This window comes from Scophthalmus maximus, chromosome 15 (assembly GCF_022379125.1).
Source record: "Scophthalmus maximus strain ysfricsl-2021 chromosome 15, ASM2237912v1, whole genome shotgun sequence".
Taxonomy (NCBI): Eukaryota; Metazoa; Chordata; class Actinopteri; order Pleuronectiformes; family Scophthalmidae; genus Scophthalmus; species Scophthalmus maximus.
In genome coordinates this window covers 587501-605283 of record NC_061529.1, presented here as the reverse complement: position 1 = coordinate 605283, position 17783 = coordinate 587501, and the positions used below count along the sequence as shown (strand labels likewise).

Genomic DNA, 17783 nt, shown 5'->3' with positions numbered 1-17783 from the left:
TTCTTTCTGTTCTTCATCCTCTTTTTCTTCTTCTTCGTCCTCTTCTACCTTTTAATTCCTCTGGTTCCTTTTCCTCTTGCTCTTCTAATCACTCTTCTTCTTCCTCTTCTATCCTTTTGTTCTCCTCCACATTTTCTTTCTCCCTTTCCACTCATTCCTCTTCTTCCTCCACCTATTTTCCACTTCATTTTCAATCTTCCACCAACTGTTCCTAAACCTTTTCCTCCCCCCTCCTCTTCGTCTCCTCCTCCTCCTCCTCCGTCAGTGACAGGCGGAGGTGTGGAGGAAACAAACAGGAAATTAGGCTTGTGTGGTGCAACAGGCGGCTCCAGACAAACCAACTGACAAAACAACTGAAACCTGATAAATCCTGAGTCAGAACGGTTTTTACACACACTGACAAAATCAGCCAATGTGTTGATGAGGCTGTTTACAATCATCAAAAAGCCCAGAGGATGATGGGAGTCATTACCTCCAACCAGGAAGTTCTGCTCTCCGCCCCGTCTGCGTTGGAACAAAGGGGGCGGAGCCAGGAAGGTTTGATCTCCGTCTTTAACGTTGTGAGACAGAAGGTTTTGGAAAATGTTCACTGATTTCACAGAGAATAATTCAAGACTCTCAAGTCTCAGACACGTTGACTGACGGTGACTGTTGACGGACGTTTGCTCTGTGGTTTCATTTCAGAAACACTGAGACAGTGACTTCTGTAAATGTAATTAAAAATGGACCCCAACAAACATGGACACCTCAGCTCGTCCAAATGTAGCACCCATGTGTTTTCCTTGGAGATGAGTTATTATCATGAGCCTTTAATATTCAGATTTCCTCGGTGGTAAATGCAATAGCCACATTTCACGTCTTCATGTTCATCCTCATGACTCTTCATCAGCAGCAGCAATCCCAAGAGTGGTGTGAAACTGACACGATGGTGGAGGCGTGGATTGTTAGCATGACCTTTGTTAGCATTGCTAAATCAGCAGTGGTGCTGAAATGCTTCCACAAGGTCCAGTGAGGTTCCACTCACCAACATCCAGACGCCTCCGAGGTTCAGACTCAATCCACAAGGTCGGTTGTGAGTGAACGGAGTTGAGATCCTTCACTTCCTGTGGCTGGAGAGTTTCCTCTTTCCACAGGAAGTGAGGCAGGTGCAAGGTAGAGAAAGGTGATTGGCTCAGGTGTTTGGATTGACAGATGACAGATTGGCGTGTCACTATGGTGGGACAGCCATGAACTATTCCAGAGTGAATTTTGAGTATTTTACCAGTGTTACCCCTCAGTGGACAGAAGTTGGATCAACATGAAGACGGGAATTAAAGTTCAGTCTATTACTGTTGCACATGTTGAGATGAACATGAACATGAACATGAACATGAATGCAGTAATGAGTTCCACCTCAGCGGGTCGTTCCACCGCCGCTGCTCCACAGTTCCATCGTCCCCAGTGTTTGTTTTTCCAATTGTGGGTCAACAAGTGAGTTCCTTCACGCTGCTAATTCCACTACAGATAACATTCTCACACACACACACACACACACACACACACACACACACACACACAGGCATTTATATTCACACCTAGGAAACACACACACACACGAGTCATTTCCTGAAGCATATAATAACAGTTCCGAACGTACGTTGGCCCTCCAAACAAAAGGCATAAACAATAATTTGAATAAATGTTGGTAATTTCCTGCAGCATAATGTCTAATCAGAGCCACATTCTACTGGAGGACCACAGTTCGAGTGTGTGTGTGTGTGTGTGTGTGTGTGTGTGTGTGAAAGCGAAACAGCAAGAAATAACATGCAGCGAGAGAGAGAGAGAGCGGGAGAGAGGCAGAAAACTGGATCTAAAACCGTATCTCAAACTACCCATCATGCTTTGCCAAGACCGCTGGCCAACCACACAAACCCCGGGTTCCATCTGCGCCTGCTGAGAGACTCTTGAGCCTCCACAACATTTACAAAATACCCCTAACAACCCATTCATCCCTTGTTTATCCCCCTCCTCCCTTCTTTCTCTCTCTGGAGTAAAACTCTGATGTTCCGTAGTTTTCTAAACTGGCATCGAACGCCTCCTCCCAGGTGTCGACTGAGATGCACCTGATTCCTCTGAGTCACATGGTTCTCACGTCTCAACTCTTACTGGCTCTTTGGAAACTTACTGAGAAATGAAAATGTGGGTGAGGACGAATTGTCAAATGTGCGGAGCAAGTTTCCTAAATCTGGATGTGACTCGTTAGTGTTTCCTCAGCACCATGATGATGTTCAGATTCTCTAAGTGCTTAGGAAACGTGCTTCAATTTTTTTCTACAATCTCCATTAGCAGAGGACACACAGGAGTGTCCTATATGAGAGGAGAGGAGATATAGACCCACAATTCATTGTGGCAGCAAAATTTAATGTGACGCATCGTGAAGGAACGTAAACGATTCAATCTGAAGTAGAAGAAGAAGAAGAAGAGTATGAATATGACCCAGATGTCAGTTACTGTACATATGAATCATAAAACACTGAAACATGCTGATGGAGCCGCTGAGGTTTTTGTAGTTCATCTTCAGAAATGTGTCGTTTCACCACGACAGACGCATCAACAACATCCACCGTCACATGACCACGTGGTTCAGTGTCAGTGGAGTCGGATTCTCTTCTCCTGAGTCCTGTGAATCCTCCTCGACTCCTTTGACCTCGTGACCTTTTCCACTGAGGTCAAGGACGAGTAGAGAGGAAAAGACGACAGGACTTAACCGCTTGTACGCGACTTCCCGCATCGTAACCAGGAGCTCACGAGTCCCGTTTGAGGGAGTTTTGATGGAGACGGTTTTATCCTGAACTCGTTCTGGATCGAGCAGCCGGTTCGTCTCCACCGACTCCTCGGACATGAAGGCGAGACAAGAACCACGACGACGAGAGCCAGAGATCCAACGGAAAGTTAAAGATCTTCAGGTGTAAAGTGAGGAGAAATGTCCAAAGGTGAAGCAGTTAGAGTTTCTAAAGTAATTCAATTTAGTAGAATGGGGGAATCTGATTTGGACCTCTTTTCTTTTTGGATTCCTTCCTCAGTGTTGTGAGTTTCTCAGCAGGTCGTCTTGGTGCCGCCGGTGGGAACCCGGCTGGGTCTTTGTGGAAACAGCTGGTGGATGTTTGGGCTCAGACGGCCATGATGGCCACAGCCACCTCGAGAGTGTGTGAAGGATGCAGGACGGAATAAGTCTCTGTCTATACTGTATGTGTGAGCGGGTGAATGGGGCTTGTACTGTCAAGAGCGTCGGGTGGTCGATAAGACATAAGTCAGTCAACCGACGGTTCTCAATGTGCTGGAACTGTCGCACGTGGGTGGAAATGAAATGTTTGGTTCAGTCTTTCGACAAAGACAATGTGTCATTTTAATTTATATTTCCGTGTCTGCAGCTTCAACCACAGTGGAGGATTTCCAGATCCGTCCACACTGTCTGTTTGTCCACTCGTACCGAGCGCCGGCCTTCTGCGACCACTGTGGAGAGATGCTGTGGGGACTCGTACGACAGGGACTCAAGTGTGAAGGTACCGAGTAGAGGAACCGCTGGATGTGCGTTCACGGATCAAGTGCTGTCCATTGATTGATCACTTTCCTCTTGTCGTCTCCGTCTGTCCAGGCTGCGGTCTGAACTATCACAAGCGCTGTGCCTTTAAGATCCCAAATAACTGCAGCGGCGTGAGGCGGCGTCGAGCGTCCAACGTCTCCCTGACGGGGGGGCTGGTCAACCTGTGCCGCCCCCTCTCTGCCGAGCCCTCGCCGCCGCACTACGCCGACGACGCTCTGCTGGTCAGTTGACTGCAGCTCATCCTCAATACGTCTGTAGGCGCGTTTTGGTCAAGTCACTGTCAGACCAGTAAAATCATTGGTGGACATTTCTTTCTCAGTTTCGCTGTTTCAGAGACAAATACATTTTCTTTCATTAGAACTTTTAAACCTCACTTTAACTTTCTGTCTTTGTCTTTTCCCTTGTTCCTGCTCATTGTCCAGTCTCCAGTCAGTCCCAGCATGGAGGTGAGTCCCACCAGTTTGAGTTTCATCTACTCAACTCAAACCTAAAGGGATTAAAACAAGATTCATACGTTCATGTTGGTAATTTGAGCTTTTGGTTGAAGAAAGATTCTCGGAGGCAAATCGTTTATTTGACCTGTTACATGTTGATGGTGGAAAATGAAATCATCAGGAAACTAAGCATCATCTGGATGAAGTCTTTTTCATTTGAACACGTCTGACGACGTCCTTCTCCCGTCGCAGCAGAAGAACCAGCTGGATTACTTCCCCAGCAGAGAGCGTCGCTCCAGCTCCCAGTCGTACATCGGCCGCCCCATCGAGCTCGACAAGATCCTGCTGTCGAAGGTCAAAGTTCCCCACACCTTCCTCATCCACTCGTACACTCGGCCCACCGTGTGCCAGCACTGCAAGAAGCTGCTGAAGGGCCTCTTCAGGCAGGGGCTGCAGTGTAAAGGTGAGCCTGACCTGTGACCTGTGACCTTTACCTGTTATAACCTGCCGCAAACTCACGACTCTTCTCCTTTATTCTCTCAGATTGTAAATTCAACTGTCACAAGCGATGTGCTGCCAAAGTGCCGAACAACTGTCTGGGAGAAGTTTCCAGAAACGGAGGCGAGTGTCGACGCGCTGGACGTACGAGGACGCTGAGGTTCACCTGAACACAGCTTCCCGGTCAACAACACGCATTCTCCTTTCTGTCCCGCAGAGCTGCTGAGCCCGGGGGCGGAGTCGGATGTCGTCATGGTGGAGGGTTGCCTGGACGACCATGACGTCGACAGAGGCGGCGGCCTGTTGGACCACATGGATGAAGCTCTGACGTCGGAGGGCGGTCTGCTGCTGGAGGCGGGGCCCAGCGACCTCTGCGACCTGCAGGACCCCGACCTGGACGAGTCCAACCGGGCCATCAGGTACAGAGACGTGAACAGGTCATTTATATATAAATACAAACACACACAGATCTGAGGTTGTGCTTTGCCCCGCCCCCTGCAGCCCGTCCACCAGTAACAACATTCCTCTGATGCGAGTTGTTCAGTCCGTCAAACACACGAAGAGGAAGAGTAGCAACGCGATGAAGGAGGGATGGATGGTCCACTACACCAGCAAGGACACTCTGGTACCTGTCTGTCTGTCTGACCTGTCTGTCTGTCTGTCTGTCTGTCTGTCTGTCTGTCTGACCTGTCTGCCTGTCTGCCTGTCTGTCTGTCTGACCTGTCTGTCTGTCTGTCTGTCTGTCTGTCTGTCTGTCTGTCTGTCTGACCTGTCTGTCTGTCTGTCTGTCTGTCTGTCTGACCTGTCTGTCTGTCTGTCTGTCTGTCTGTCTGTCTGTCTGACCTGTCTGTCTGTCTGTCTGTCTGTCTGACCTGTCTGTCTGACGTGTCTGTCTGTCTGTCTGTCTGTCTGACCTGTCTGTTTGTCCGTCTGTCTGTCTGTCTGTCTGTCTGTCTGACCTGTCTGTCTGTCTGTCTGACATGTCTGTCTGTCTGTCTGTCTGTCTGACCTGTCTGTTTGTCTGTCTGTCTGTCTGTCTGTCTGTCTGTCTGACCTGTCTGTCTGTCTGTCTGTCTGACCTGTCTGTCTGTCTGTCTGACATGTCTGTCTGTCTGTCTGTCTGTCTGTCTGTCTGACCTGTCTGTTTGTCTGTCTGTCTGTTTGTCTGTCTGTCTGTCTGTCTGTCTGTCTGTCTGTCTGACCTGTCTGTCTGTCTGTCTGCCTGACCTGTATGTTTGTCTGTCTGTCTGTTTGTCTGTCTGTCTGTCTGTCTGTCTGTCTGTCTGACCTGTCTGTCTGACCTGTCTGTCTGTCTGTCTGTCTGTCTGTCTGTCTGACCTGTCTGTCTGTCTGTCTGTCTGTCTGTCTGACCTGTCTGTCTGTCTGTCTGACCTGTCTGTCTGTCTGTTGACCTGTCTGTCTGTCTGTCTGACCTGTCTGTTTGTCTGTCTGTCTGTCTGACCTGTCTGTCTGTCTGTCTGTCTGTCTGTCTGTCTGACCTGTCTGTCTGTCGTTTGACCTGTCTGTCTGTCTGACCTGTCTGACCTGTCTGTCTGTCTGTCTGACCTGTCCGTCTGTCTGTCTGTCTGTTGACCTGTCTGTCTGTCTGTCTGTCTGACCTGTCTGTCTGTCTGTCTGTCTGTCTGTCTGACCTGTCTGTCTGTCTGTCTGTCTGTCTGACCTGTCTGTCTGTCTGTTGACCTGTCTGTCTCTCTGTCTGTCTGACCTGTCTGTCTGTCTGTTGACCTGTCTGTCTGTCTGTCTGACCTGTCTGTCTGTCTGTCTGTCTGTCTGACCTGTCTGTTTGTCTGTCTGTCTGTCTGTCTGTCTGACCTGTCTGTCTGTCTGTCTGTCTGTCTGACCTGTCTGTCTGTCTGTCTGACATGTCTGTCTGTCTGTCTGTCTGTCTGACCTGTCTGTTTGTCTGTCTGTCTGTCTGTCTGTCTGACCTGTCTGTCTGTCTGTCTGTCTGACCTGTCTGTCTGTCTGTCTGACATGTCTGTCTGTCTGTCTGTCTGTCTGTCTGTCTGACCTGTATGTTTGTCTGTCTGTCTGTTTGTCTGTCTGTCTGTCTGACCTGTCTGTCTGACCTGTCTGTCTGTCTGTCTGTCTGTCTGTCTGTCTGTCTGTCTGACCTGTCTGTCTGTCTGTCTGTCTGACCTGTCTGTCTGTCTGTCTGACCTGTCTGTCTGTCTGTTGACCTGTCTGTCTGTCTGTCTGTCTGACCTGTCTGTTTGTCTGTCTGTCTGTCTGACCTGTCTGTCCGTCTGTCTGTCTGTCTGTCTGACCTGTCTGTCTGTCGTTTGACCTGTCTGTCTGTCTGACCTGTCTGTCTGTCTGTTGACCTGTCTGTCTGTCTGTCTGTCTGACCTGTCTGTCTGTCTGTCTGTCTGTCTGACCTGTCTGTCTGTCTGTCTGTCTGTCTGTCTGTCTGACCTGTCTGTCTGTCTGTTGACCTGTCTGTCTCTCTGTCTGTCTGACCTGTCTGTCTGTCTGTCTGACCTGTCTGTCTGTCTGTTGACCTGTCTGTCTGTCTGTCTGACCTGTCTGTCTGTCTGTCTGTCTGTCTGACCTGTCTGTCTGTCTGTCTGTCTGACCTGTCTGTCTGTCTGTCTGTCTGACCTGTCTGTCTGTCTGTTGACCTGTCTGTCTGTCTGTCTGTCTGTCTGTCTGTCTGTCTGTCTGACCTGTCTGTCTGTCTGTCTGTCTGTCTGTCTGACCTGTCTACCTGCCTAACTGAGTATGTTGTACTTCTCGTCTTCGTCCTCTTCGTCTCTCTGTTCCAGAGGAAGAGACATTACTGGCGGTTGGACAGTAAATGCATCACGTTGTTCCAGAACGACACAGGAGGTAAATACTACAAGGTAAGAGGGTCGACGTCTGATCTCGTCTCGTCTGTCACTCAGAGATCTGGATTCATTTCTGACTCCTCTTCCTCCTCCTCCTCCTCCTCCTCCTCAGGAGATCCCTCTGTCAGAGATCTTGTCTCTGGAACCGGTCCAGACCGCCGCTCCGCTTCCCGATGGAGCGAATCCTCACTGCTTCGAGATCGCCACGGTGACGCTGGTTTACTACGTCGGGGAGAACCTGCTGAGGGCGGGGTCGTCGGCGAGCGGCAGCAGCGTTCTGGTGAGGCCCGGCTCACGCTGCATGACCCTCTGTTTGTTCTATATGTATATATATATAGACACGATAGATCTATCTCTGTAGATCTGCATGGATTTGACTCCTGACAGCCTCCAGGTCAGCGGCGTGTTCACGCTTTACTGGCTGCTCTCAGGTCAGCTCACTGATTGGTTCTGGCTGCTCTCAGGTCAGCTCACTGATTGGTTCTGGCTGCTCTCAGGTCAGCTCACTGATTGGTTCTGGCTGCTCTCAGGTCAGCTCACTGATTGGTTCTGGCTGCTCTCAGGTCAGCGGCGTGGGGCCGGATGTGGCCCGGATGTGGGAGATGGCCATACAACACGCTCTGATGCCGGCGGTGTCCACAGGAGTCTCCCACAGTTCTCACCACAGCGGACACAGTGAGTCTGCAGCTGATATTCAGTTTAAAACTAATAATTAAAAAAAAAAATTCAATCTTACTCTTTTTTACATTTATTTTCATTCATGTTTTTGGAGTTTTAATTATGTTTATTCAACTTTACTCTAAAAGCTCAGTGACACTAATATGAAATTAATTAGATAAATTTCACGTCAACATCAAACTGCGTCAAAATTAATTTTGGGTAAACGCTGATATGAATTTGTATCATGTGTTTTGATGTGATTTGTCGATCTCACTATTTTGATTCTAAATAATGAACCTGAGTTACAACTTTGTCTCATATCAAAACTTCTTGTTCCAATAAGAATAAGAATGAATGATTTGTGAGGAGTTCCACAAGGCTCTATTCTGGATCTCCAAACTTTTCCCGCCTTGGAAACTGCATGTGCATTTTTGAAATATTCGTGTTGCTCTACGTTTTTAGTACCATTGCAATGTTCTTTTTCCGTTCAGACCCCGGCGTCATCATCATCAGGAGTCAAATCAACCAACACAACATTAAATTCCGTATCACAAGTTATTGAGATTCGTCAGCTCTTGTGTCAGACTGTGATCTTGTGGTTTTACATAACATCTCATCTGTGTGTTAGATGTTTATGACAGAGGTTGAACATTTTATATTTTCTGCCATTCAGACTTTGACCAAACCTGCAGAGCTGAATTTCAAGTCCTCACAAAGATCCCGAGGTTCTGAAACAAACTGAGTGTGTAAAATAATTCATCAGACATCTAGAATATGCAGTCAAGCATTTTTGAATACGAACTAGGAGAAATAAAAGGTGAAAAGAGGAACTGTTCTGCTTTGTCTTTATTCTCCAACTTGAACCCAGGACATGCTTCACTTCCCCTGCAGCCGAGGGTTTGATAGAGAATCTGTTTGGAAGGAAACAGAACAAATAGAAACGTCATTACAGCCTCGTCCTCCTCACACTTTCCCAGCTCAAGGTATTAATGTCCTGCAGACTTCTGCTGCAGACTCTCAGGGCTATCGACGCCCACACGAAACCTATCGGAGATATTTCAGACCTTCGCTGACGTGAAAGCGATCATGACTAACACTTGGTCGCAGCATTAATACACACAGAAAATAAAGTGGAAGTCGGAGTAAACGAACAGGTGAATATACTTCAGCAGAAGCTCGTGGGAACAAAGTCGTCGACCGAGATGATTGACTCTGATCAGTTTTAACTGGGATCATGTTTGTGTCTCGTCTACAGAGGAAGTTTCCATCAGCATCTCAGTCTCCAACTGCCAGATCCAGGAGAACGTGGTGAGAAAACACAAACACAAACCATACGCACATATGAGGCTGTATGTTGGATCTCGGACCTCTGTCCAGACACACCAACACCAACATGTCATGGATTCTGTCTTGCTCCATGTTCCATCCTTCCACCAAGTTCACTGTTCAGGAGCTTTTCATCCTGCTGGTGAACAAACGAACGAGCGAACGAGCAAACGAGTGAAAGAAAGAACGAGCGAACGAACGAACAAACGAGTGAAAGAGTGAAAGAAAGAACAAGTGAAAGAAAGAACGAGCAAACGAGTGAAAGAACGAACGAGTGAACGAATGAGTGAAAGAACAAAGGAACGAGTGAAAGAAAGAACGAGCGAGTGAACAAACAAACGAGTGAACGAGTGAAAGAGTGAAAGAGTGAAAGAAAGAACGAGTGAAAGAAAGAACGGGTGAAAGAAAGAACGAACGAATGGAAAAAACAACAAACAAACAAATGAAGGACTAAATGAACGAACGACAACAATTGGACACAAGACTTGTCACTACTCTCTCTTCAAAATGATTTAATCAATATCCGGAAGGAGCAGATATCGGTCAATATTCAGGCTCTGGTGCGTCTGAGCCCTCACGCAGGAGAGAGAGGAAGTCGTTACTCGGTTACTTCGCGTCAGGCCTCCGTTCCTGCCGGTTCCTGCCGTTCTCACATGACGATGAGGACGATGAGGATGATGATGATGATGATGATGATGATGATGAATCTCTTCAGCCCAAAACATTCCACTGAAAAACACGACACCCTGTCGCATTGTCATTCGCTCACGTGGAGGACACGTGTCACAGGTCGGCGGTCGGGGGGCGTTCCAAACCTTTCTGTGCATTTACATCACAAAGATCCACACGAGGCTCAGATGTCCACAAATGTAACCGGCGAGAACACCGAGTGCCATTTCCATGCCCCAAGGTGAGCGCGTCTTCGAGCGCCTCGGAGGGAGATTACTGTGTTTACTCACTCAGCCAAATGGTTTCCATGGTGACGGATGGTAATTAGGCAGCGAGCTGGCGGGGGAGGGGAGGGGGTTCATAATATTGTATTTCTGTCCTCTTGGCTGGAGGTGTGATATTAGGCTGTCAGCTGACGGGGGAGAAGAGGGAGACGTGATTGCAGACAAGTGAAGGAGAAAATATTTTGCACTTTTGGTGTCAAAGCTGTGGCAGATCACTGACGCCGTGTAGTCACACTCGGGGAGGCGCACAGCCGGCGCTCCTCCGACAAAACCTTCTCTGAATGCCGCTTCGCCAGGTGACTGATTGATGCAGCTCGCTTTTTCTGTTGGGCCCACTCTCCGTCAAACCTGTCTCGGCCTCGTCTGCTGCAGCTGCGGCGACTTCCCTCCGCTGTGCGTTTAAAACCTGAGAGCCTTTTTCAAATACCAGTAGTTTGGTTTGTGGTTTGCTCCGTAGACGACACACGCAGGTTAACATGAACTGTTGAAGGATGAACAAGCTAGCTAGCTAGAGTCCAACTTCCTCGTTCACTTCCTGCGGAGCCGCCTCCTCCTTCACTCGGTTGTTCTGCTCACACACAGCGACACTAGTGATCCTCCGTCATGAGACAACAGGACGTCTGACGACAGAGACGGAGGGAGGGTCACCAGGGTCCGAGGGATTCTTCCACATGTACACGTGAAATGTGTTTGCGCACAATTTACTATTGTGTTTGTCAAAGGAAATTGTTTATGGTGTGAGTGTTGCCAGAATTGACAGTCGGGGCAAATACCCAACTTTTTTATTAAAAACCTCGGCCTCGTCAATATTTAGCGGCAAGAAATGTAATGAAAGAAATACAGTTGTATCATCTGCATAAAACTTGCGAATGACCTGCTCCATGGGTAAACTGTGTAGTACGAACCAGAGAGGTCCGAGGATGGAGCCCTGAGGAACCCCACAGGTCTGGTGGATGACAGTGACTTGTTCTGGTCATGACGTCGGCTCAAGCGATCTCAGTAGTTTTAAATTGAAGCCTGTCGTTGACGCTTCACTTCGACCATACGGAGCCATTGTTGTGAACTTCTTCTTCTCACATAGAGTTGTGTTGTCTGTGTTTCAGGACATCAACTCCGTGTATCAGATCTTCCCGGACGAGGTTCTCGGCTCGGGACAGTTTGGCATCGTCTACGGAGGTGAGGACCAAGACCTGAACCAAGTGCAGATCGAACACTGAGTCGACTACATTTAGAGTCATTCAGTTGTTCAAAGGATAGAAGGTCAGGGTCTTCACGTGCCATAAAGAAACCCATGTCAATATCAATGATCAGAGCTGTAATTCCTCATGGTATCATGATTTAATCATTTGGTCGGGCAGCAGATAATAGATGGACGAATGGATTCATCAACGGACAAACTAAAACATCACTCAGTCGAGCTGATCAATCAAGCTGCAGCACATCTCTCTCTCAAACCTTCAATCTCACAATGTTAAAGAAAGAGATCAAACTACCCTGGCTCCGCCCCTTCTCAGGAATATTCTCTTCAGTCGAGTGTTTCTCAAATAAAAATAAAATCACACTTTTGGACGCAGGTAAACACAGGAAGTCCGGCCGAGACGTCGCCATCAAGATCATCGACAAACTCCGCTTCCCCACCAAACAGGAGAGTCAGCTGCGCAACGAGGTGGCCATCCTGCAGGTACACGCATACACACACACACACACACTGCTCGGGAACCTGGTGTCAGTGAGTGAAACTTCCTGTCGTGAACGAGCTCATTACCGTGGCAACACTGCGGGGGTGTGAGACATGCATGATATTCCAGCGCTGCTCAGATGACGGAAGCTGCTGCTGCAACACACACACACACACACACACATTATATAATCTATTAAATTGAACATATTATTCTATGACACACCACAGTCTGTTACTAAAAGAAAAGAAACAGATGAAATGAAATTTATTTATTTTCCTTTTGAGAGAAATGGATCTTTGTTCTCTGAAGCTCGGAGGCTAAACTGTGTTTGCAAGAAAAAAGATATGAATGAAAAGTTTGTCGTTATAACAAGGAAATATTTCCATAATTTTTCTCAATGATCATCAGTCACGTGTGAGTGGATCAAGAACCTGAATGTGTTCACTGTTCTTCTGCCTCTGCATCTCATTCATCATCATCATCATCAGTATCTTCATCCACACAAATATGTTTTCATTTTAAAACTGTTTCGTGAGTTCACACTTCTCTGGTTTTGTTTCCTCTCCGTCATCCACAGTGTCAGAGAAAAGAAATCCATATTTAATGTCGTTGCTGTCGTATTTTTTTCATATTTTTGTCGTATTTACAAATGCTCTAATAATTTTTTTACATTTTGCTGTCATGACAACGAGGGCTGCAAAGGGCTAAAGTGAATGTCCTTCAAAATAAAAGCATAGCAGTTCCCCCATGCTTTTGATTTTTTACTCTCTTCAGGTTACTGTGACGGCACCAGATGATCTCTTGAGCTCACATCTCCTGATGACTTTGTCTGAGAAACTATTTTGATCCTGATGAACTTTGTAAACTGTAAAAATCCAAAACTAGAATATAAATCACAGATTTCCTCTGATCATCAGAATGTTGAGTGGAGTTATAAATTTGGTTCGTTGTACTAGATGTACTGAGACAGAGCGTTTCTATGGAGACAGACATTCTGTCTGTGAGATGACGCCACCTGATTCTGAGAGTTAAATACATCACTCTGACAGGACGATGCACTGACCACTTGTCGATCTGTGTCACGAACCAGGAATCTCCAAAATATATTGAGCTCCTGTAATAAACACTGTTGGAAAAGTGTCAAACCGCAACCAACTGAGCGACCGACAGGGGACACTTTGTGGTGGCGCACCACTGATTCCAGTTCCGTCAGTGTCTGAAAATTCAACGTGAACGTGACGTATTCTGGAGCGTTTAGTTCAACAACTTCAACAAGTTCAACTCTTATATAAACATAGTTATGGACAATATGTTCAATTTCTGTGAATAAGTTCTTCAGTTCTTCAATATTACACACTGGAGCTTTAAGACATTCTCCGTCTTCCTGCTTCATGTTTTCCATTACGTGGAGAAGCTCCCTCATTATCTCATCAGGCTGAACACGATGGCGACGCTCCGTCGTCACGTGAACCACGGCTCAGGTCACACGTGGCTTCACACTCAGTTGGACAGACGACGGGGAATTCTCGGTGAACAAAAGGAAAAAACGATATAATGGAAGATGATTTCTCCTCCTCCTCCTGGTTCCAGAGCCTGCACCACCCGGGCGTGGTCAACCTGGACTGTATGTTCGAGACGCCGGAGCGAGTGTTCGTCGTCATGGAGAAGCTTCACGGAGACATGCTGGAGATGATCCTGTCCAGCGAGAAGGGGCGACTGCCCGAGAGGATCACCAAGTTCCTCGTCACGCAGGTTCTTCTCCTCCGATGAATCACTCTGCTCTGATGAAATGACGAGTTACAGACATCCTTCTTCTAAATGCTGTGTGTGTGTGTGTGTGTGTGTGTGTGTGTGTGTGTGTGTGTGTGTCGTCATCAGATCCTCGTGGCTTTGCGTCACCTCCACTTCAAGAACATCGTCCACTGTGACCTGAAACCTGAAAACGTCCTGCTGGCTTCTTCAGAGTCATTTCCACAGGTTCTCCGTAGCTCTGTGTGTGTGTGTGTGTGTGTGTGTGTGTGTGTGTGTGTGTTTGTTAGTTTGTGTGTTTGTGTGCGTGCTTGTGATTTACAATGGTTTGAAACAACTTCCTGTTATCTGCGTCTTTATTGCAGAGATGAAATCTGAATTTCACCTCTGTCAGACAAGGAGCGCAAAAAAATACAATAAATCTAAAAACTCTCAGAATGGGGCTCGTCCTGTTTTCAGGCCAATAACAAGGTGATTACAGAGAGAAGTCCATATATGGACCCGAGGGGTGGAGCTTGGGAGGAGCAGGGGGTGTGGTCATCTTCCTACAGGCCCATGTCCCACTCTGCCCAAGTTTCGGAGGAATCTATTGAGTGGATTTGACATAATTCGGCTGAGAAACAAAGAAACATCAGTAAAAAGGAGACGTTCTGTAAATCGTCCCACGTGACTCGGCACATTGTGGAACTTGAACCGTCTGTCGTCCTCTCGCTGCAGGTGAAGCTCTGTGACTTCGGCTTCGCCCGGATCATCGGCGAGAAGTCGTTCAGGCGCTCGGTGGTCGGCACGCCGGCGTACCTGGCGCCTGAGGTGCTCCGGAACAAGGGCTACAACCGCTCGCTGGACATGTGGTCGGTCGGCGTCATCATCTACGTCAGGTTGGAGGAGACGCTGGGGACTTCCTCTGTCCTTCACGCTCACATTGCCACTGCCTTCGTCTTTAAAATGTGTTTTTGTAACAGTAACATTTTCCCTGCATGTGGACACGTCATCGTGTGTGTTTGTGTCTGTGCTGCAGTCTCAGCGGGACGTTTCCCTTCAACGAGGACGAAGACATCAACGATCAGATCCAGAACGCCGCCTTCATGTACCCTCCTCACCCCTGGAAGAAGGTCTCTCAGGAAGGTGCGTAAAGGTCGAGGTCCACAGTCACAGTGGCACCTGTGGGCCGGGCAAGTTCAGGTCAGAGGTCAGAGACGAAACAGCGCTGAGACACAGATCCTCTCATGAGCTGTGGTAGAACCTCCACAACAGACGAACGGACAGGGTGGAAACATCAGTGAAAGTTGGAGGGTAAAGGTTCATTGATCCTTGAATTAGACCTGGACGTCACTCGCAGGTTTGGGGAGAATATTAACTACGACGTTGGGAATCGAGATCTTCTGTTCATCACCTGCAGAGACTCTGAGCTGACGGAGGGACGTCACCATCCTTCAGCCAAGTGCAAGGAAAAGGAAAAGGGGGATATTGCAGATTAGAGGTGGAGGAGTCATGTGACAGAGGAGTGTGGGAGGAATCTGTGAGAGTCCACTTCTGAGAAAGAGACTAAGACAGACAGATTTTAAGTGAAGGGGGGCGGGGGGGCGTCTATTCATGCGGTGGTCCATTCATGTGCATAATACCAAGCGATGGAGGCCCCCACAGACCGGAGGGGCCCGGGGTCCCGGAGCTGTTGGAACCACTGACCCCTGAAGAAATGTTAACATCATGTTAGCTTTGCTCATTAGCCCCGACTGGCCCCTCACCACAGGGGGCGGGGGGGGGAACCCTCCCTACATCCTCCCCCCTCCTCCTCTTCACTTTACCTCACATACTTCTGGCTCATCACGTCTTCCTGCTTCCTTCTTTCCTTCCTTCCTTCCTTGTAGCCATTGACCTGATGAACAACCTGCTGCAGGTGAAGATGAGGAAGAGATACAGCGTTGACAAGACCCTCAGTCACCCCTGGCTACAGGTACGACACCAAGACGCTCATACTTTTGTTTGAATGTTTTCCTGAAGCAAATTTGAGGTGAGTTTGTTTTCTCCACCAGGACTACCAGATGTGGCTGGACCTGAGGAACCTGGAGTCCCGCATGAACGAGCGCTACATCACCCACGAGAGCGACGACCTGCGCTGGCATCACCACGCGCAGCTCAGCGGCCTCGACTACCCGTCGCACCTCAACAGCGGTCCCCGCGGCGACGGCGGCGGACGAGGGATGGAGCGTTACCACGAGCAGGAGGAGCTGGAGACGCTCAGCGAGAGGGTCAGTGAGCTCTGAGGCCGAACCCACGACACGAAGAGACGGAAACCGAACGGACGGAAGCAGGAGACGTCTGAGTGAGAAGAAGAAAATAGTCATTTTTGTAATCATGAGGTCATTATCATCTGGCAGTTATAAAATAATCATAATTATAAGATCTCTGTTTGACAATGTAGTTTGAATTGGCAATGACGCTGTGAAGATCTAATAAGTATTTAATTCACATGTGTTTAAAGACCAGGATCTAAAAGCTACAGTTCGTCAAGACGCTTTAATTAACATCTGAAAACACAAAGTCGTGCCTCAGATGTTCTCATCACTTTTCCATAAACAACTTTGCACTGACGATGACGTCACGTGACGGAAACTAAGCCACGGCTCTTATCAACATTCATCTGGAGCCAGATCCTTATCAGAACTTAGACGAGTCTAACGTTTAGTCCACGGACTCTAGATTCTTCTGTAACTCGTTGAGGAGATTGTTTGAACTGGTTAAAGATTCATCTGCGTTTCAACCGCGGCCCAAACAAAAAACATTATTTTGTGTAATTTATAATCATCAAATCTGTAAATGTCTTTTGTTTCTAAGGACAGTTGACATTTACTCTACAAGTTAAGTTATGTTTTCTTTCAAGTAGCGACGACGGGTCCTGAGTCAGGGTTTTGTTCCAAAAAGGAAATATCCAAAAACTGGAGCACTTCACAAATAACCCGACTTGTGAAAAGTAATTCTCCATGATGACGGACTCGTCTGTGATCCAGATCGTCCTGTGCTCTTTATGGATATGCAGCTTTTTGGAATGAGAATCCTCATTTACTCAAAAATCTGTGCAAATAAAAAACCAAAAACTACGAGATAAATATTTTAGTTTGTCAGTATTTTTTTTTCTAACGTTGTAGCTAGAGTTGTTTAAAAAAATGCAAATGTTGAAGTTTTTCTCATTAACAAAGTTTCATTATTTTTATTTATCTATTTATTGATTCAAAAAATACCTTTAGATCTTGATTGGAAGGATCATTTAAGGTTCGATTGTGTCTGGGAGGCAACGGTCGCAGAGCTCCGCCCCCTTTAGTGGGCGTTGCTAACTGTGCTTGAACAACAAAAAAGCCGATTGCCCCTTTTTTTGTCTTTCTGCGAAAAATAGTTATGAAAAGAAAAAAAAATGAAAAGAGGAAAACGTGTGTCAAAAAGAAAACAGAGCATTGGTGTGTCACCTGAACGCTCCTCTGATTGTTGTTAGTTTCTGCACATCTACTGTATGTTTTACCTAAATACTGTTCTTACTATGGGACCAAGCGGACGGATACTGACCAGGTCGAGGGTCACAACCAGTCCAGGTCTGAGTTTTAAGCAGCGTGACTCAGTGACGGTTCTCACGCCGACACGATGTCTGTTCACTGACTCACGAGGCCGAACTGGACGGACACACGGAGACGAGGAGACCAACGTGTGTCCGGTTCTTGTATTATTGTCATATACATCTGAAAATAAGGGCTGTTCCCTAAAGCCTTCATGGCCTTCACGTGTTCTCTGTGCCTCGCTCGTCGACTCACGCTTCTGTCGTCTCTGGAACAGACATTTCAGCTTCAACCGGAACTAATGTCGACTTGTCTTGTGCGATTTTCTTTGTCAAAACGTGACCGATCAAACATTTGTGGAGATACCTGTTCGTACCTGTTACTGTCTTCTGCTGAGGAGGTTTACAGACAGTTATGTCACATCAGGAGTTTTACATGTTGAGCTCATGTTGTCGGAGTTTGAGCTTGAATTGTGACCTGAAGTTCATAAACAGGTGGATGCAG

At 47.4% G+C, this 17783-nt stretch overlaps 1 protein-coding gene across 1 annotated transcript in view; it reads left to right on the top strand.

The window, feature by feature from the left end:
- The window catches only part of prkd1 (protein kinase D1), a 34292-nt gene that overhangs the window by 15273 nt on the left and 1236 nt on the right, over positions 1-17783 (top strand). The window contains exons 3-21 of the mRNA XM_035610151.2: positions 3411-3542; positions 3635-3804; positions 4006-4029; positions 4270-4480; positions 4561-4638; positions 4733-4934; positions 5017-5140; positions 7302-7379; positions 7477-7644; positions 7928-8039; positions 9280-9332; positions 11407-11479; positions 11878-11984; positions 13576-13737; positions 13864-13962; positions 14452-14612; positions 14753-14859; positions 15603-15688; positions 15768-17783. The exon at positions 15768-17783 is cut by the window's right edge and continues 1236 nt beyond it. Coding sequence (XP_035466044.2) covers positions 3411-3542; positions 3635-3804; positions 4006-4029; positions 4270-4480; positions 4561-4638; positions 4733-4934; positions 5017-5140; positions 7302-7379; positions 7477-7644; positions 7928-8039; positions 9280-9332; positions 11407-11479; positions 11878-11984; positions 13576-13737; positions 13864-13962; positions 14452-14612; positions 14753-14859; positions 15603-15688; positions 15768-15998 — 2378 coding nt within the window. The 3' untranslated portion in view covers positions 15999-17783. The remainder of the gene's footprint in view (positions 1-3410; positions 3543-3634; positions 3805-4005; positions 4030-4269; positions 4481-4560; positions 4639-4732; positions 4935-5016; positions 5141-7301; positions 7380-7476; positions 7645-7927; positions 8040-9279; positions 9333-11406; positions 11480-11877; positions 11985-13575; positions 13738-13863; positions 13963-14451; positions 14613-14752; positions 14860-15602; positions 15689-15767) is intronic.